The following is an 18,491-nucleotide window of genomic DNA, read 5'->3' as shown; positions in this document are numbered from 1 at the left end:
ATTTTTACCTGGATTTTAACATTTTGGGTTAGGCAGAAAATTTTAAATATACAGTGGAAGACTGGTGGCCTTTTAGTTATAATATGCAATGGGCCAGATTTTAGTAGCTACGCACGGGCATATATTTGTGCGCGCAACCCGGCGCTCACAAATCTACGCCTGATTTTAAAACATGTGCGCACAGTTTTATAAAACTGTTATAAAATCCGGGGTCGGCGCATGCAAGGGGGTGCACACTTGTGCACCTTGCGCACGCTGAGCCCTAGGGGAGCCCCAATGGCTTTTCCCGGTCCCTCCGAGGCCGCTCCGAAATCGGAGCAGCCTCGGAGGGAACTTTCCTTCGGCCCCCCCCCCCACACCTTCCCCTCCCTTCCCCTACCTAACCCGCCCCCCAGCCCTACCTAAATCGCCCCCCCTACCTTTATTTTATAAGTTGTGCCTACCTCTGGGCAGGCATAGGTTGCACGCGCCAGCCGAGTGCCGGTGTAGGCCCTGAAAAAGGGGCAGACCGGTGTGCATGGTCTGGGCAAGGAAGGGTGGGACAGAGGTCGGCCGGGAGCAGTAAATAGAAAAATAAAAAAGTTTCAGCTATATAGGTAGGCGTTAGCAGTCAGGGTGGAGAGGGGAATGAGAAGAAAGGTTAGGCAGGGGGGTAGGGAAGTTCCTTCCCAATCCACTCCCTAATTGGAGCGGACTGGGAGGGAACTGCGGAAGGCTCAATTGCGTCGCCGTGCATATTTACGGAAAATTTGGCCCCCCTGTGCGCGCTGCCCGCACACGTGTGTGTGTATTTTAAAATCTAACACGTATGTGTGCTCGGCCATGAGATTTTATAACATGCACACGCCAACGTGCGTTTGTTATAAAATTGGACGTCCATGTGCATGTGCTGGGAACCACGAGTATGTGAACGCGCATGTGCTCCTTTTAAAAATCGACCCCTTTATTTATTAGTTTTTTTTTCAGATGAATCTGGTTTTACTCTATAGTGCATGTCTGCTGCTAATCACAGTAGCTGATTTAAATAGCCAGATTCTATGTACTGATAAATGGATTCAAGCAAATGTTTCTCTATTTCTATATAGATAAATACATGTTGCACAAACTTTATTCCTGTATAAACAAGTTCAATATATTCAATGTTTGTAACCTTTTCAGAAATTCGCTACGAGATATATACCAGCCTTCTAAAATTGGGTGGAAAGGATTTGCTGAACAACGGAGAAAAAGACAGCACCGGGCTGAAGAAATCCCATTCTAGCCCTTCACTAAACCAAGAGTCATCTCCAGCTAGTGCCAAGATTAAGCGGAACATCTCAGAACGAAAGGACTACAGACCAGAGGCTCCAAGCATTAAGCAGAAGGTTACTTAAAGTACACAAGATAACAGAAGCAGGAGTTGGTCAACAAGTGCATCAAAATATTGTTTGTCAAGATCGCTATTTTATTACCTGTGGTTCTTTCAAACCAACAAAATGGTCTGTGACTGACCAATTCATTTTATTGTATATTTTTTGTTTACTATAGATATGGGTGTAGATGTTTCCAGTTTGCTCCGATTTGTTATTCTGGCTTATAGTAACCAATTCACCTTTTCTCCAGGGTAGAGAGAGGGGTATTTAAGGACAGAGTAAGCATCCTTACCCATCTGCTTCTTTTACTTTTTGCATTTTTGATCATGTTTCCTGTTTGCTCAGTTGCAGAGACTTGAATTGGATAAGCTTAGTAACTGCTTTATAACTGTGGCTCCAAGAAATCCGCAGTGTGCGTGTAGTTTTTCCACAGTTGCTGTGCAGCAAAAGATTAAATAAAGTTCTGCTTTCAACATCTTAAAACCAAGAGGCTAGCCTTCTCCGACTGAATAAGCCAGTACCAAAAGCACGGTCACCATGTACCATGGTTTTTCCAGGCCCTTTGAAGCCAAAGGGAGAAGGAAGTATTTCACATGGGAATGTTGAACTGATAAATTTACTTTATTGGATGGTGAACAATTTTTTTGGGATGAAAAGAGGAAATGCTGGGTAGTTTGACCTACGGTGGTCAATTACCAGATATATGTTTGGCACTTAATTTGACTTCTTTTATTAGGTTTATTGAACAACTGACAGTTGTAGTATTGATAACTGGAGTTATGTGTGTGTGTCTCTGTGTGTCCATGCCTGAACTTTATAAATGTTTACATTATTTTTAATCTATATGAAGAGACCATGTCATTTTCAAGCATGCACTCATATAGCAGTATTTCAGAAAGCCTACAAATATGTATTCTGTTTTATACCACACCCACTTCCCTTCAAATGTGTCATGTTCATTTTTTTAAATAGAAAATGTGGGTTTATGTAAAAGTAATTCCACCTAGGAAATATAACCCTGACCAATAATTGAGGTTAAACATTTTTTTTCTTTTTTCTTTTGTATTTTATGTTTGCTATGTGTGTAATATTTAAAATGCAAAATAACAAATGCTTTCCATTTTAATGAGGGACAGTTTTCAATGGAAAAAGTTTTGAATATGGATTTAATGCAGGTAAATACAAAAGGATAATTATTATTATTATTTTTTTTTTTTTTAATCCTTGACTTGATTTAGTGGAAAAATGGGATATATATATATATATCCCACCAGCAGTGCTGATGTTTCTGTTAACAAGGACCTCAAGAACTGAAACAGATGCTGTACCTGTAAAAAAAAAAGTATCCGAACTGCAATTTAGTAGCCTAATTTCATTACATTCAACCTTAAGCTACTGTATATGCTTAACACAGTATGTTACAGATGATTTTGTAAGCTCCTTGCTTTAGGGGTTATATTCACTAAGGGGTAGATTTTAAGATGTGCGTGTGCTACCCGGCGCGCACATGGACACGCAATTTTAAAGCATGCGCGCGCATGTTACAAAATATAGAGTCTGCGCGCGCAAGGGGGTGCACAATTATGCACCTTGTGCGTGCCAAGCCGCGCTGCCTTCCCCCGTTCCCTTCCCCCTAGCCTGACCTTCCCAACCCTTCCCCTAACATTTCCCCCCAGCCCTACTCTAACTCTCCTGACTTTTATTTTACCTTTTGCGCCTGCCTATGGGCAGGTGCAAGTTGCATGCGCCGGCAGCCTGCCAGCACGAGATACTACGACACAGCAGTAATGGCCGCTGTGTCGAAGACCTCTGGTCCCGCCCCCCCCCAGACCGCCCTTTTTTGCAAGCCCCGGGACTTACATGCGTCCCGGGGCTTTATGCACATCGCCGGGCCTTTTAAAAATCCTCTGGATTTACACGTAGGGCTTTTAAAATCCGCCCCTAAGGCTTTCCTCTTATACACTCTACCTAGAGCTTAGTGACTCTAAACGCAGATAAAATAATTTAGAGAGAATGATGGCACTTGATTGTGTTAACTTGAGTTATACTGCAGCAACCTCAACATCAAGCCATGCAAGTTTACAGTGCCACTACTGAATTTTGAGGGGAGTGGGGGAAAATCATCATTGTAACTATATTTGTCTTTTTTTCTCATCTCTCTAAGGGGGTCATTTATCAAAATGCACTAAGGCGTTTTCGCATGCGTTAAGGGCTTATCGCATGCGAAAAGCCCCGTTAACACATGCGAAAACGCCTTTAACGCATGCGATAGCACCATATCATATGGTGCAATGCAAATCCAAAAAAGAGGAGGAGTGGGCTGGGTTTGCCAGTCTGTGAAGTGCTATCGCACAGACTTAACACCGATTTTAACTACACCTTTTTCAGTAGCGTTAAGCCGTGCCATAGCTTACATTATGGGGGCGGTAAGATGTTAGCGCATTTTGTGATGTCTCCTGAAAGGCCTGTTTTAGTAGGTTTGAAGCTCCGGGATGTTACCCAGGTAGAGAGTCCATCAAGCTAGGTTGAGAAAACCTTGCACAAATATCATCTTGGAGTGAGTTTCCTCGCTCCGAAGGTCATCGAATCTTCACAAGAGACCACTGTTCTGTTCGTATGTCTCACGTTGAATGTCAAATTGACCCCTAACCCCCTACACCAGGGGTGGGCAATTCCAGTCCTCGAGGGCCACAAACCTGTCGAGGTTTTAAGATATCCTAATGAATATGCATGACATAGATTTGCATACAACTGAGGCAGAGTGCATGCAAATCTCTCTCATGCTTATTCATTAGGGATATCCTGAAAACCAGACTGGTTTGTGGCCCTCGAGGACCGGAACTGCCCACCCCTGCCCTACACTAATACCTAAACCTCATCTTGAGTTACTAGGTGGGCCCCCCCCCATAGGGATACAAATACCTATCTAGGGAGAGGGCATTATGGCTAGGTGCGCTCTCTCTCTCTCTCAGTGGTTGTATGCAGGTATGGCACTTATCGCAAAGTCTGAAAATGTTATCGCAATTTGCGCTAACTTAGCTCTTCGCATAGGTAATTAGTGCAAATTGCGATAAACTGCATATTAACATAAAACACACCCCTTTTGCTATCTCATGCAATACTTATCGCATTTTGATAAATCAGGCCTAAGTTAATTCCTGATCACCTTTATGAGCAAATCATAGTGTTGTCAAAGAATTGGGTGCCATACATATATAATGCTAAGAAAAACAATACCGCATTATTTAAAATGTAATTCAGAAAGTGTTGCATTGGATATAACTATTAAAAGCAGTCAGTTGAATTATTAAAGTTATTGAAGTAAGTTAGTATCCTTCCACTAAAAATGACTGGAATCTTTGTCAGTTGTGATAGTGCTCAGTGGACCAATAGGGAAAGATGTGATACATGAAGTACAGCATCTTTTTTTTTGTTTTTTTGGGTCCATAAGATTTAGTCTTTCTCCAGGTCAGTAGTGCTATAAGAACTCTGCAGTAAAAATGATCCAAAATCTATATTTTTTTTGTTATACATATATTGAACATTTAAGTACTGTCCCTTGAAAAGCTGTTCTGTACTGCAAAAGCATCAAATTTTATTCTCAGGATTGACATTGTTGCTATAAAGAAAATAATGTTAATGGTCCAGAGTTTCAAAAGCTATTGCTGACTTTCTGTGCCTTACTGCTGGATGCATGAGGTCTAAGGCTAGAATTCTGTTAACCTCTTCCTGTTAAATGCATCTTGCAAGGGAAACATTTTAAACGTTCTTTGTATTTGGTATAAAATTACAAGTTATGCAAAGCAAGACCAGGCCTTTTTTATGCCTGTCTTGGGGTTTGATGGCATTGAGAGACCATTTTTCATTTGATCTTCTAGAGGTCTATATTCAAATGCATTTATCCAGATAACTAAAAAATTGTCTAGCTAAATGAAAATTTGGCCAATTATCCAGCTAAATTCTAGCTGGATAACTATTTATCTAGCTAGGATTTTGCCAGATAGGTTAGGGGCATTCCAGGAGGATAACTTATCCGGCTAACTCTGGTCATGCCACAGACCTGTCGTAAAGTTAGCTGGATCAACTTATTAGCTGGATAAGCTCCCATTAACTGGCAGATTCATACAATGGCTGAATATGAACCTCCTGATTTATAATAGGATGAATTTTCAGCTTTCTTATTCACAGTTGCCTATCTTTAATTCTGTATATAGATGCCATGATAATCTTTTACATACATTTGTTTGTCATCTTATTTATCATGCACAAAATATAAAATGACAGGTGGCCATTTCAGGTTTGTTATTTTGCAAAATATTTGAGTGCATATTTATGTATATGTGTTGTCAAAATTATTGTATTTAAGACATACATGTTTTAACGATATCTTCTTTCAATACATTTTTATTAAGAAGTATTGGCATTGATATATTTATGACATCTGCACACAACGATCAGCAAATATTTTCCATGTGTATGATTGCAGTTAATGCAATAATAACCCATTTGTGATCAGAGGCATGAGAGTTTCTTATTGTGATAAAGCATTTCATGTTTATGTTTAACAGGACAGCTCCTGCTATCTGAGCATTAAATATTGGTTTTCCACATCATAATAAGTTTTCATCATGTTTGTGCAAATGTAGAAAGATAAATTGGGCCGGATTTTAAAAGCTCTATGCGAGTAAATCGGGTTTCGTACGCTGTGCCTATTTTATAAAGGCCCGGCGATGTGCGTAAAGCCCAGGGACGCATCTAAGTCCCGGGGCTTTGAAAAAGCGACGGGGAGGGGGTGGGGCCAGAGACCTCCAGCACAGTGGCCATTTGCCGCTGTGCTAGGGGATCGCGTGCTGGCAGGCGGAGGCAGGCGCAGAAGATAAAATAAAATTTGGGGGGGTTTAGGATAGGGCTAGGGAGGATAGGTTAGGGGACGGGGTGGGAAGATTAGATTAGGGGGAAGGGAACGGGTGAAGCCCACGGGCATCGGCACGCGCAGGGTGTACAATTGTGCACCCCCTTGCACGTGCTGACCCCCAAATTTATAACATGCGTGCATCTGCGCACGCATGTTATAAAATTGGGGGTCCATGTGTGCGCGCTGGGTAGCGCGCACACATGTAGCCCGCTCGCTTCTTTGAAAATCTACCCCATAGTGAAAATATTTCCACTGAATTTGTTTAGATCTCAAAAACAAATACTCTTCTTTGTATTCAGGAAAGTAACTGGGTAACTTTGCGTTCATTGAAGAGTAGAGCTCCTCATTTATGATTTATTTTTAAATATAGATAGTTTAATATAATTGTTTTGCTGAACCAGAAAAATACAAGCAGGTACATTTATATGTGTTTAAACCTTTGTTTTTTTTAAAACTAAATCATCCAAGAAGGCACAATCAAGAGATTATTATTATTTCTCTTAAAAAAGCTTTTCCTTGTAAATAACTTAGGAAAGCACAGAAATTCAACCTTGGGCAGATTTTATGCTGTGGATCTACTCACCCACATGGATTCTCAGATCTCAGCAAAGAGGCCTACTGAAGAACCATTGGTTAGGTCAGTTCTTCTGTTAGTGATAAGAGAATGCATATTCCCAGTGGAAGCACCCTCCTTGTGGAACTCGATACCTGAAGCATTAAAAGGTGAATTTTAAAATAGGTGCGCGGGTGTACATGTATTACATGTATACAGGTGTGTTGGCCTGTGCCGAAGGATGCGGCCATTTGATAACATACACGCACATATGTGTGTTATAAAATACGCGCACATATTGAGTGTTATAAAATAGGCTGGCTGTGTGCATATGTGTGCCCAATTTGTGGGCATGCGCCTGTGCACACAAATGCCTCTTCTACTGCATAAGTGGGTAGATTTTAAAAGGGGTGCACGCTGAAGCCATTGCCATTAAAACCAGTTTGTTCCCAATTCGCCCAGTGAAGAGAGAGGCCTTCTAAACCCCTTATTTTATTAGCCTTCCTTCCCCCTCAGCCCCGACCCTTAAAACCCTGTTGATCTGCATAGTTTTCTTTATTTTATCATTTACATGTCAGGCATAGCAGAAGTAAAGTTACAAGGCAGGAGACCTTAGCGCGCACCGGGGCACGTAAGTATTTATGCATACATCTCAGGTACATGCCCTGCCTAGATCATCCCCCACCCCTTTTTGAAAACCTCTGAGATGTGCTCGCTTCAGGAGATGCATGCATGACTTTTAAACTCTGCTCAGCATGCGCAAGCCCAATATATTTGCTCATGTCCTAATTGTTGCGTATCCCAGCCTTTTAAAATTATCCTTTTAGACAGCTGGAATGTCTGAAGGCATTTAAAGCATTACTGAGGTCTTTTCTTCTTGGTCAGGCCTATGCTTGAACCTAACAGCAGGAAGTTCATTGTGGTGCAGATGTACAGAATATTGTTAATACTGGCTCTCTGCTAGTAAACATCTGATCTTTTCCTGCTGCAATTTGCAATTGGGAATTATCATTTGTTTCTTTCTTGTATTCTGTTATCTGATATTGCTGTAATTCTGATTTATGTGTGTTATTATGTACATCACATAGGGCCTAGGCACAGGCAATTAATAAATTTTAATAAAAGAAATACAAATGTAGCTCATTGCACAATTTTGGATATTAATATATTTAGTATGGAAAATAGATGTTAAAACAATTTATGACAGTGTACTCTTGACTTTGATTCAATGTCTTCAGAGCATTCATAGAACGTCTCTCTCTCTCTTTCTCTCTGTCAGGATGGAGAGTTTTTACTCCTTTGCACTAAATGTTCTGATCCCTATCCTTTTTTGTAGTTGGAAATAATGATAGTAGATTCAGGGGAACTGTCTTGCTTGCTAATATTGCAACCTGCGTAACGAAGAAAAGGGTTAACTTTTTAGCAAGATTATATAAAAGGCTTTGTGAGAGCTCAATTCATTCAAAATTATTTAGACTTCTGAAGGTGTCACCAGATTTCATCAAATAGCAGCTCTTATAAAAGGTGGTATTTACAAGATATTTAGCACAAAAAATACATATATGGAACATACAGAAGAAGCCATCACAGATACACCATGAGGGGTAGATTTTAAAAGCTTGCGCGTGCGTGTCCATGTGCGAGCACTACCCAGTGCGCGCACATGGACTCGCAATTTTATAACATGCGCGCGCATGTCGTAAAATCGGGGGTCAGTGCACGCAAGGGGGTGCACAATTGTGCACCTTGTGTGCGCTGAGCCGCGCTGCTTTCCTCCGTTCCCTTCCCAGGCCACTCCAAAATCGGAGCATCCTGGAAGGTAACTTCCCTTTCCCCTAACCTAACCTTCCCACCCCTTCCCCTAATCTTTCCCCCTCAGCCCTACTCTAACCCCCTCAGCCCTACTCTAACCCCCCCCCCCCCCAAAATGTTTACTGGCAACCTGCCGGCATGCAATCCTCTGACACAGCCTCTGGCCCCGCTCCCGGACTGCCCTTTTAGTAAAGCCCTCGGACTTACACGCGTCCCGGGGCTTTAAGTGTGTCGCCGGGCCTTTTTAAAATAAGCCCGGCGTGCGTAACCCTTTCAAAATCTGGCCCTTAATGTCTTGCCACACTCACAGGATTGCAAAAAAATAGTTGCCAAGGTCTTTCTCAAAGAACACTTTATTGAAGTGGAGACGTCTTAAAATCAGCCCGACTCTGGCCGAGTTTCGCTGCCTTCAAAACGGCTGCCTCAGAGGCTTCAATATCTTTTTGGTTTAGCAGAAGCAGTATAGCAATTCGCTCTTAGTATATATAATCCACTTTGATTTCAAATCTTTTGTTTAAGATATGATTCTTGCTGGAGGTTTTGCCAATGGGCCCAGAAGTGGCTGTTCGTTCCGTCGAAGTCAAGGGAACGGCGGCTTTGACTCAATCTGGGCAGACATCTCCAACAGAGTCTGGAGGAGGTTTTGGCATGGTGAGACCTGGAGAGACCCTTCCCATGATGGTTGAAGGAGAAGGGTCTATCTCTTTGAACCAGCACCCCCAGCACTTCTTTCTTTTCACCAGAGAAGCCGGCCATGGTTACTATGGACTCCCTTTGGGACCTGATGATCAATCTCAGTAATGCTTTCTCTGATTGTTCTATTAGAGTTAATACAATTTCTCATCAAATAGAAAATAGGTACAAGAATAATGTTTCTCAACCGCAGGAAATTTTGGGGAAATTTAAGAAAGTGGAAGAAGAAATTCATACCATAAAAGGAGTACAAGCCTCCATTATACAGGATTGTGGTTCCTTAAATAGAAGATTTGAATTCATAGAGAGTATACTAAGACATGTAAACCTACGTTTACTGAACTTTCCAAGGGTAATGAGAGAAATTCCTCATGTGGCTTTAAAAAGATATTTCCTTGATGTGTTAGTTTCCTTTGGACTCTCCTTCCCCTGATAAAGTTAATTTTTTAGCATCTCGTCCAGCTATTCACTATCAATTTCCTGCTGTAGATTTGGTAAATTTAACTGATTTTCTGGAATCTTCTAACTATGAAATTTCAGAAAGGGCTACATTATTGGTATCTTTTTTCTTTTTTTTTCAGAATATGACTTAAGTTCAGTTATGAAGAGTTGTTTTAAAAAATCTAATGCCTTATTTATGGGTCAAAAAGAAGGAAGGGGTTTCTGGCCCTACACCATACTCAGGAGATAGGAACAACTTTTTTCTTGAGAGATCCCTGCAAATGTATAATCAAATACAATAAGGATAGTTTTGTTTTATTTATGATGGAACAATTGAAAGCATATCTTGATTCCAAAAAAATGTTAGTCCCTGTAAGACCAACTACGTCATCCATATAAGAAGTGGCAACACTGTAATTTAAATTATGTCATTTCTATTTACATTTTTTCTTTATTTTTCTCCTCTGTTATTCTGAATACTCCCCCAAGTACTTATGGTCTAATGGGTGCAAATGCTTGTTTGCTTTCTCTTTTTTAATTATCATATTTCTTATAACTTGTTTCTTATATTATGCACCAGGTTTCTATTACAAAGTGGATGCCTTGTTAGAACTGTGAAAATTAATAAAATATAAATAAAAAAAAAAATAAACTAGAACAAGGAGGAAAGCTGACAGTCATTCAGCAGTGCATGGTTCAGAGGGAGGAAATACTAATGAAACAGGAGAGTTAGGGCATCCAATGAAAGCAAAAGTAGTCCATGTGCCTATAAGTAAAGAATCATCTGAGCTAAAGGATTCCAAATTATCCCTATCAACTGAAAAGCAGGTTGTTAATACAAACAAAAATCACACTTTGAAATGTCTATATGCCAATGACAGAGGTCTAAGAAGTAAGATGGGAGATTTAGAGGCTATAGCACTGAATGAAGAGGTAGACATAACTGGTACTTCAGAGACCTGGTGGAAGGAGGATAACCAGTGGGTACAAGGTTTATCGCAGTGATAGGGAGGATCAACTTGGTTGGAGGGGTGGCGCTTTATGTCCAGGAGGGCAGAGAGTCCAACAGGATAAACATCATACAAGAGACTAAATGCATAGTAGAATCTTTATGGGTAGAAATCCAATGTGTGTTGGGTAAGAATATAGTGATGAGTATACTACTGTCCACCTGACAAAAATGATGAGACAGGTGATGAAATGCTAAATGAAATCAAGGAAGCTAACAAATCAGGCAGTGCAGTAATAATTGGGGATTTCAATTACCCCAATATTGACTGGGTAAATGTAACATCAGGACATGCTAGAGAGCTAAAGTTCCTGGATGGAGTAAATGACTGCTTCATGGAGCAATTAGTTCAGGAACTGACGAGAAAGGAAACTATTTTAGATTTAATTCATAGTGGAATGCAGGATTTGGTGAGAGTGATAACTGTGTTGGGTCCACTTGACAATAGTGATCATAACATATGTAAATCTATAGCTCTAATAAACTTTCAAAAGGAAAACTTTAATAAAATGAGGAAAATGGAAAAAAACTGAAAGGCTCAGCTGCAAAGGTTAAGAGTATACAACAGGCAAGAACATTGTTTCAAAATACTATCTCAGAAGCACAGTCCTGATGGATTCCATGCATTAAGAAAGGTGGAAGGAAGGCCTAACGATTACCAGCATTGTTAAATGATGAGTAGAAAGAGGCTATTTTATCCAAATTAACGTCTTTTGAAAATTGGAAGAAGGATCCATCTGAAGAAAATAGGAAAAAAATAAGTTAAATGTAAAATATTGATAAGACAGGCTAAGAGAGAATTTGAAAGGAAGTTGGTCGTAAAGGCAAAAACTCATAAAAAAAAACTTGTTATAAAATCCCAGGCGGCAAGGGGGGTAGAATTTAGCTAATTCACGCAGCGACAAGATCAGGGCTCCCTCAGTTCCCTACCCCCTACCCTAACCTCCCTTACCCTTTCCCTCTCCTACCTTTTCCCTATTCCTATCCTAGGTACCCCTATTCTTTTTAATTTACATTTAATTTATTTATTTATTTATTTAAAAAACTTTTATATACCGGTATTAGTATGCATACATCATACCGGTTTACAATGTAACTTAAAAGGCGGAAATTACAATGAACAGGGAGGGCGAACAAGGAGGAGTATACAAAGAGCAGGGGGTGGAGGAATTAAAGCAATAAATAAAACTGCAACGGACTATTTACAGGAATATACAAGGCGTAGGCAAGATACTTGCGGAAGTCAGTGTATTTAATCTGGGTAGGCTTGTCGGAAGAGCCATGTTTTAAGTTTTTTTCTGAACTTGGCGTAACATGGCTCTAGCCTGAGAGTGGTAGGGAGGGCGTTCCAATGTTTAGGGCCTGCAATGGATAGTGCACGGTCCCTAGTAGAGGAGAGGTTGGCTTTTTTCAAAGGGGGAATGGAGAGGGTGCCTTTGTTGACAGTGCGAGTGGGTCGTTCAGTGCGTATAGGACGAAAAGGTTCATCCAACCAATTGGAATTGTGCGAGTGGATGGACTTGTGCACTATGGTTAGAATTTTGAAGAGAATTCGGGATGCGATGGGGAGCCAGTGGAGTTCTTTGAGTATAGGGGTAATGTGATCTGCTTTCCTTGAGTTGGTGATGACCCTGGCGATGGCATTCTGGAGCATTTGTAAGGGCTTGGTGGTGGAGGAGGGTAGGCCGAGGAAGAGGGCATTACAGTAGTCCAGCTTTGAGGAAAGGGTGGCTTGGACGACGGTGCGGAAGTCATGATAGTGGAGGAGGGGTCTGAGTTTCTTCAGGATGTGAAGCTTGAAGAAACCTTCTTTGAGGATGGAGTTGATCTGTTTTTTGAGATTGAGTTGTTGATCTATGATAACCCCAAGGTCTCTTACTGTGGGTTGGGGTGTTATGACGTTGAAAGCTGGATCGTTGGAGATCGGTGGTTTGGGAGGGAGGTGAGGAGAGATAAGGAGCAGCTCTGTTTTGGAGGAGTTTAGAGCGAGGTGGATGTTGGTGAGGAAGTCATTTATGTTGGCAAGACATGTGTTCCAGAAGGCAAGGGCATCTGAGAGAGAGTTGTGAATGGGAATGACGATTTGAACGTCATCTGCATAGAGGTAGAATTTGAGGCCGAGGTCTGTGAGGAGCTGACATAGAGGTGTGAGATAAATGTTGAATAGGGTGGAGGAGAGGGAGGAGCCTTGTGGGACACCTTGAGACAAGGGGTAGAGTGTGGAGTTGGCGTTTCCTATCTTGACGGAGAACTTTCTGTTAGATAAATAGGATTTAAACCGTAGTAGGGCTAGGCCTGAGATGCCTATTTCGGATAGCCGGTTGATGAGGAGGTTGTGGTTGATGGTATCAAAGGCAGCTGAGATGTCGAGTAGGGTGAGGAGGTAACAGTTGCCTCGGTCCATGCCTATGAGTAAGTGGTCCGTGAGGGAGAGCAGGAGGGTTTCTGTATTGAGGTATTTACGGAAGCCGTATTGGGCTGGATGCAGAATGTTGTTGCTTTCTAGATATTCTGTAGTTGGATGTTTACAATCTTTTCCATAATTTTGGATAGGAAGGGCAGGTTAGAGATAGGGCGGAAGTTAGCGGGGTCTTTAGGGTCTAGTGTTGGTTTTTTTAGGAGGGGCTTGACAATAGCTTGTTTGAGAGCATCTGGGACAGAGCCTGAAGAGAGGGAGGAGTTTATGATGTCTGCGATGGGTTTGGATATAGTATTCAGGATGGAGAGGAGGGATTTTGTGGGAATGGTGTCTGAAGGGTGGGAAGCTGGTTTGAGTTTTCTGAGAATAGATTCCACTTCTTTAGCGGAAGTCAGGTCAAGGGTTTGGAGGGTGGGTGAAGTGGGGGAAGGTTGGAGGGAGGGGGAAGGGGAGGTAGATGGAGAAGGGTGTTGAAATCTGCGGAGGATGTTGGTGATTTTTGTGAGGAAATACTGGGCGATTTCTTCGCTCTTGGTGGAGGCATCATTCTCAGGGATAGTGGGCTGAGAGGATTTGGTGAGGTTGGCAACATAATTGAAAAGGGCTTTCGGGTTGTACATGTATTGGTGGATCTTAGCTGAAAAGTGTCTCTTTTTGTTTTGAGGGTGGTTATTCTATATTGGTGAAGGGTAGTTTTGAAACTTGAGGCGAGTTGAGGTGAGGGGGCTTTACGTCAGCTTCTCTCTCGCTGCCTGAGGGTATTTTTTAGGGATCTTAGTTCAGTCGTGTACCAGGGTTGATGATTTTTTGTGGGTTGGGTAATGTTACGTCTGGAGATGGGGCATAGTTTGTCACCAATTTCAAGAGTCATGCTGAGCCAGGATTTGATGGCAGTCTCTGGACTGGAGCAGTCAAGGCTGGTGGAGGTGTTGGAAATGGCAAGAGCCAGTTCATCTCCGGAGCAGGGTTTCCTGAAGGTGAAGGTGGTGTTGTTTGAGGGAGTGGGTGTGGTGGGGAAGTTAAGGGGGAGGAGGGCTTTTATGAGGAAGTGGTCGGACCAAGGTACAGGGGAGCAGGTGGGGGGGTGGGATGGGAGGAAGCAGTGGTTGATGAATATGAGGTCAAGGGAGTGACCAGCTTGGTGGGTGGGGGAGGCAACAATTTGTCTAAGGCCTAGAGCTTGGAGTGCAGAAGGAATGCCTCACAAGAAGGGGTAAGGGGGGTGGCATCGACATGGAGGTTGAAGTCTCCTAGTATGATGGAAGGGATTTCAATGTTTATGTTGGCAGATAAGAATTCAATTAGGGGGGAGGGGTCCCGTTCGATGGATCCAGGGGGGGCATAAATGAGACATATTTGCAGTGAGGGGGCTTTGAAGAGGCCAATTTTGTAGCTTGGAGGGTGATGTGGTGTGGGAGAGTTTGAGATTAAGGTGTTTCTTGAAGGCTAGGAGGATGCCACCTCCTCTTTTCTTGGGTCTTGGAATGGATAGGAATTCGTAGGATTGTGTAGGTAGCTGGTTCAGGAGGACAATGTCTGTTTCTTTGAGCCAGGTTTCCGTGATCGCACAGATGTCTGACTTGGTGTCAGTGAGGAGGTCATATAAGATGGGGGTTTTTTTGGAGAGTGATTGGGCGTTGAACAGAATGATGGAGAGGGTAGTGAGTTCAAGGAATTGGTTGAGGGGGGTAGTGAGGATAGGGAGGAGGGATTTGTAGGGGGGGGTGGGACGGGGGGGATGGGAATGGGGGCGTCTGTTGTGGGGGAGGTGGATGCGGTTGATGTGTTGTGTGGTCATGTTGGGTGAGTAGGCAAAAGGAGGAGGGAGGGAGAGGGGGTAGGTACAAATGAAGCTGAGAGGATATAGGGTAGTACAAAGGCGGGGATTAAGGTATCAAGGAGTTAAAAACTGAGGGAAGGGCACAAAGCTGATTAGGTGTAGAGTAAGAGGTGTAAGTAGTGTACCATGCAGGTCAGACAATGCAGGTTATACAGCTTAGATAAAATGTAGATAACATGCACATACAACAGAATAGAGCAATTTAAGGTGTTAGGGGGGTAGTCCAGTGGCTGGGAGGCAGGCTCATGAACACCTGTGAGAGGGGAGATAGGCACTTTGGGGAGGTGCCCACTCACTCCGAGGTCCTGGAGCCTGGAGCAGGGTGGTCCTGGAGCAGGATGGGTCTTGGCTGAGAGGCTGGCAAGTGAGCGGCGATACCTCAGGGTCCAAAGGGACTGCAGGGTGAGAAGGAGGTCCGTGTAGTACTTTAGGGTCTTCCAGGGTCCTTCAGGGCAGTCTGAAGGGGCTGCACGAAGGGGCGCTCAAAGGGGCAGGCCCGTTTGTCGCGCTCCTTCGGCGCGTGACGCTAGGCGCATGACGCCTGGCCTGGTTAGATTTTTATAGATGACTCTTTTCTGTGATGCTCAACAGTGATGTCATTAATATGAGTCTTAGCTTCCAGCACAGAGATTTAAAGGCGGAGTAGTTAGAAGCAGGGCAGTCTTCCAGCTGGGGGAGGGGTCAACAGCCACGAGGTGGAGGAGGAGGAGAGGGTCCGATGGAGGGCTGGGTGCAGGAAAAGGCTCGATCCAAGCCCTGGATCCTGGCTTGCAGAGTAAAGAAAAGCAAGTACCTGTACGGAGTTTTAAAAGCACATTCGTTAGAAGCAGGGCAGTCTTCCAGCTGGGGGAGGGGTCAACAGCCACGAGGTGGAGGAGGAGGAGAGGGTCCGATGGAGGGCTGGGTGCAGGAAAAGGCTCGATCCAAGCCCTGGATCCTGGCTTGCAGAGTAAAGAAAAGCAAGTACCTGTACGGAGTTTTAAAAGCACATTCGTTAGAAGCAGGGCAGTCTTCCAGCTGGGGGAGGGGTCAACAGCCACGAGGTGGAGGAGGAGGAGAGGGTCCGATGGAGGGCTGGGTGCAGGAAAAGGCTCGATCCAAGCCCTGGATCCTGGCTTGCAGAGTAAAGCCAAAGGAGCAGTAGCAAGTTGCGTACGTCGGCACAGCAGCAAATGACCGCTGTACTGACTGCCTCTAGCCCACCCTGCCCCCCTGGACCACCCTACAGACTGCCCCTTTGCCGAGGCCCGGCCGCATGCATAACCCCTGTTTTTTACACATGTGGGCCATTTAAAATTGGGCTGTAAATTAATTCTTTGCTTCCGTGTTTACTAATTAGGATGTTGGGGAGATACTGGTTCTGGAGACTGTTTTCAAGTGTGATGATTCAGATGAACTGAAGCAAATCATGGTGAATATGGAAGATGCAGTAGGCCAGATTGACAAACTAAAGAGTAGCAAATCACCTGGATTGGATGGTATACACCCCAGGGTTCGGAAAGAACTCAGAGATGAAATTTCAGATCTATTAGTAAAAATTTGTAACCTGTCATTAAAAGTGTCCATTCTATGCAAAAACTGGAGGGTAGCCAATGTAACCCCAATATTTAAAAAGGGCTCCAGGGTTGATCTGAAAAACTATAGGCTGGTGAGCCTGACTTCACTGCTGTGAAAAATTGTAGAAACTATTCTAAAATCATTGAACATATAGAAAGATAAGGTTTTTTGGGACACAGCCAGCATGGATTTAACCAAGGGAAGTTTTGCTTCACAAATCTATATTTTTTGAAGGAGTTAATAAAACATGTGAAGGTGTTTGAGAAAGTCCCTCATGAGAGGCTTCTAAGAAAACTAAAAAGTCATGGGAAAGGAGGTGATATCCTATCATGGTTTGCAAACTATTTGAAAATCAGGAAACAGAGAATAAATTAAATGGTGTGTTTTTTCAGTGGAAAAAGGTAAAAGGTGGAGTGCCTCAGGAATTCTGAACTTGGACTTGTACTTGTACTTTTCAGTATATTTAAAAATGATCTGGAAAGGGATAAGACGAGTGAGGTGATCAGATTTGCAGATGACACAAAATTATTCAGAGTAGTTAAATCAAATGAGGATTGTGATAAATTTCAGGAGAAACTTGTGAAATTGGAAGATTGAGAGTCCAAATGGCAGATGAGATTTAATGTGGACAAGTGCAAAGTGATGCATATAGGGAAATATAACTCATGCTTGTTGCGTCCGTCAGTCGCAGATGGCTGCGACCGCTCTGCCTTACCTCTTTTTCTCCCCTTTCTCTCTCTCTGGGCAAGATGGCTGACTCAAGTGCCGTGGGTCTTGGCGTTCTCCAATCAGCATGGGCGTCCCCATCCGCCATGCTCACTCCCGTGGCCTCCTAGGGCGTGAGTACGCACATCTCTGACGCTCAAATACATCTCATGGTGGGAACCTCGGGGGCAGCCTCACCCCATGACATCAGTACCTTCGGGTATGACTAGCCTCCAGTTTTCGCTACCTAAACGAGTTAGCAAAGACTTCACTTCGCTACTCTGCCTGCTCTAAGCTGCCAGCTTAGATGCTTCCTATCGGTAAGGACCTTGCTCCAGCAGAAGCTCTAGACACCCGCTCCTCAGGGGTCTCTCGCTTCCTACTACCCTTCAGGGTCTCACTAACTAGACAACCGCTCCTCGGGGGTGTTGTCTCTTATTCTTTCCAGGATATTGGACCATTGGTACTTGCTCCTCAAGGGCCTATCCTCTTCATATCCTGCACCACGGACCTTCAGTTCCCACCATTCTACCATCAGGAAGACGCCTTCTCTCCATGAGTACCTCTATGAACCGGCGCTCCAACTCCACCCACCAGCCGCGGCATTACCCACTCTGCAGGCTCCTGCCTATCATGAACATCTGGGTGAGACTATACTACTGAGCCTGTTGAGCGTATTGGCACCTCGTGGATCAGTGCCTTACCTTCCTGCATTACCATCTATTACAGCAGTACAATAAAGACTCTATCCATTCTGTGTCTGCTAACTGTGTCAGCCAATCGCTGTGGTTCCCCATGGGGCTCCTCCCCGTGGGTGGAGTCATCTCCATTGCGACCAAGAGTCCACAGTGCCTCAAACACAACAGATTGCTAACTTCATGGACTCGGCTCAGCTTGCAGCCCTGCAGGCCATTTCTGGCCTAGCCCAGCGGACAGAATAACAAAAGTCTTTGGAGAACCTTGCTACTGTCTTCAATCAGTTACACGCTCAACTGAACTCCTCAGCTCCTCCTGTAAAGGAGGAGCTGAGGAGTTCACTTGCTGGCACAAGTGGCACAAGTGGTAATCCTTAAGACCACTGTGCCTCTATCTACACCTTCCCGCTTCACAGGTGAAGCCAAGATGTGCAGAGGGTTCATCAATCAATGCATCATGCATTTTGCTTTACAGCCTACCCTCTTTCCCACTGAGGCTT

General features: G+C 43.5%; 1 protein-coding gene across 2 annotated transcripts in view; it reads left to right on the top strand.

The window, feature by feature from the left end:
- Positions 1–2,878, top strand: part of PSD3 (pleckstrin and Sec7 domain containing 3) — a 1,257,010-nt gene extending 1,254,132 nt beyond the window's left edge. For both annotated transcript variants that reach the window (XM_029601790.1, XM_029601782.1), the window contains one exon: positions 1,159–2,878. In XM_029601790.1, the coding sequence (XP_029457650.1) occupies positions 1,159–1,373 (215 nt within the window). In that variant the 3' untranslated portion in view covers positions 1,374–2,878. The remainder of the gene's footprint in view (positions 1–1,158) is intronic.
- The last annotated feature ends 15,613 nt before the right edge of the window (positions 2,879–18,491 follow it).

This window comes from Rhinatrema bivittatum, chromosome 1, assembly GCF_901001135.1.
Source record: "Rhinatrema bivittatum chromosome 1, aRhiBiv1.1, whole genome shotgun sequence".
NCBI classification, from domain to species: Eukaryota; Metazoa; Chordata; class Amphibia; order Gymnophiona; family Rhinatrematidae; genus Rhinatrema; species Rhinatrema bivittatum.
This window is presented reverse-complemented; position numbering and strand designations above follow the sequence as displayed.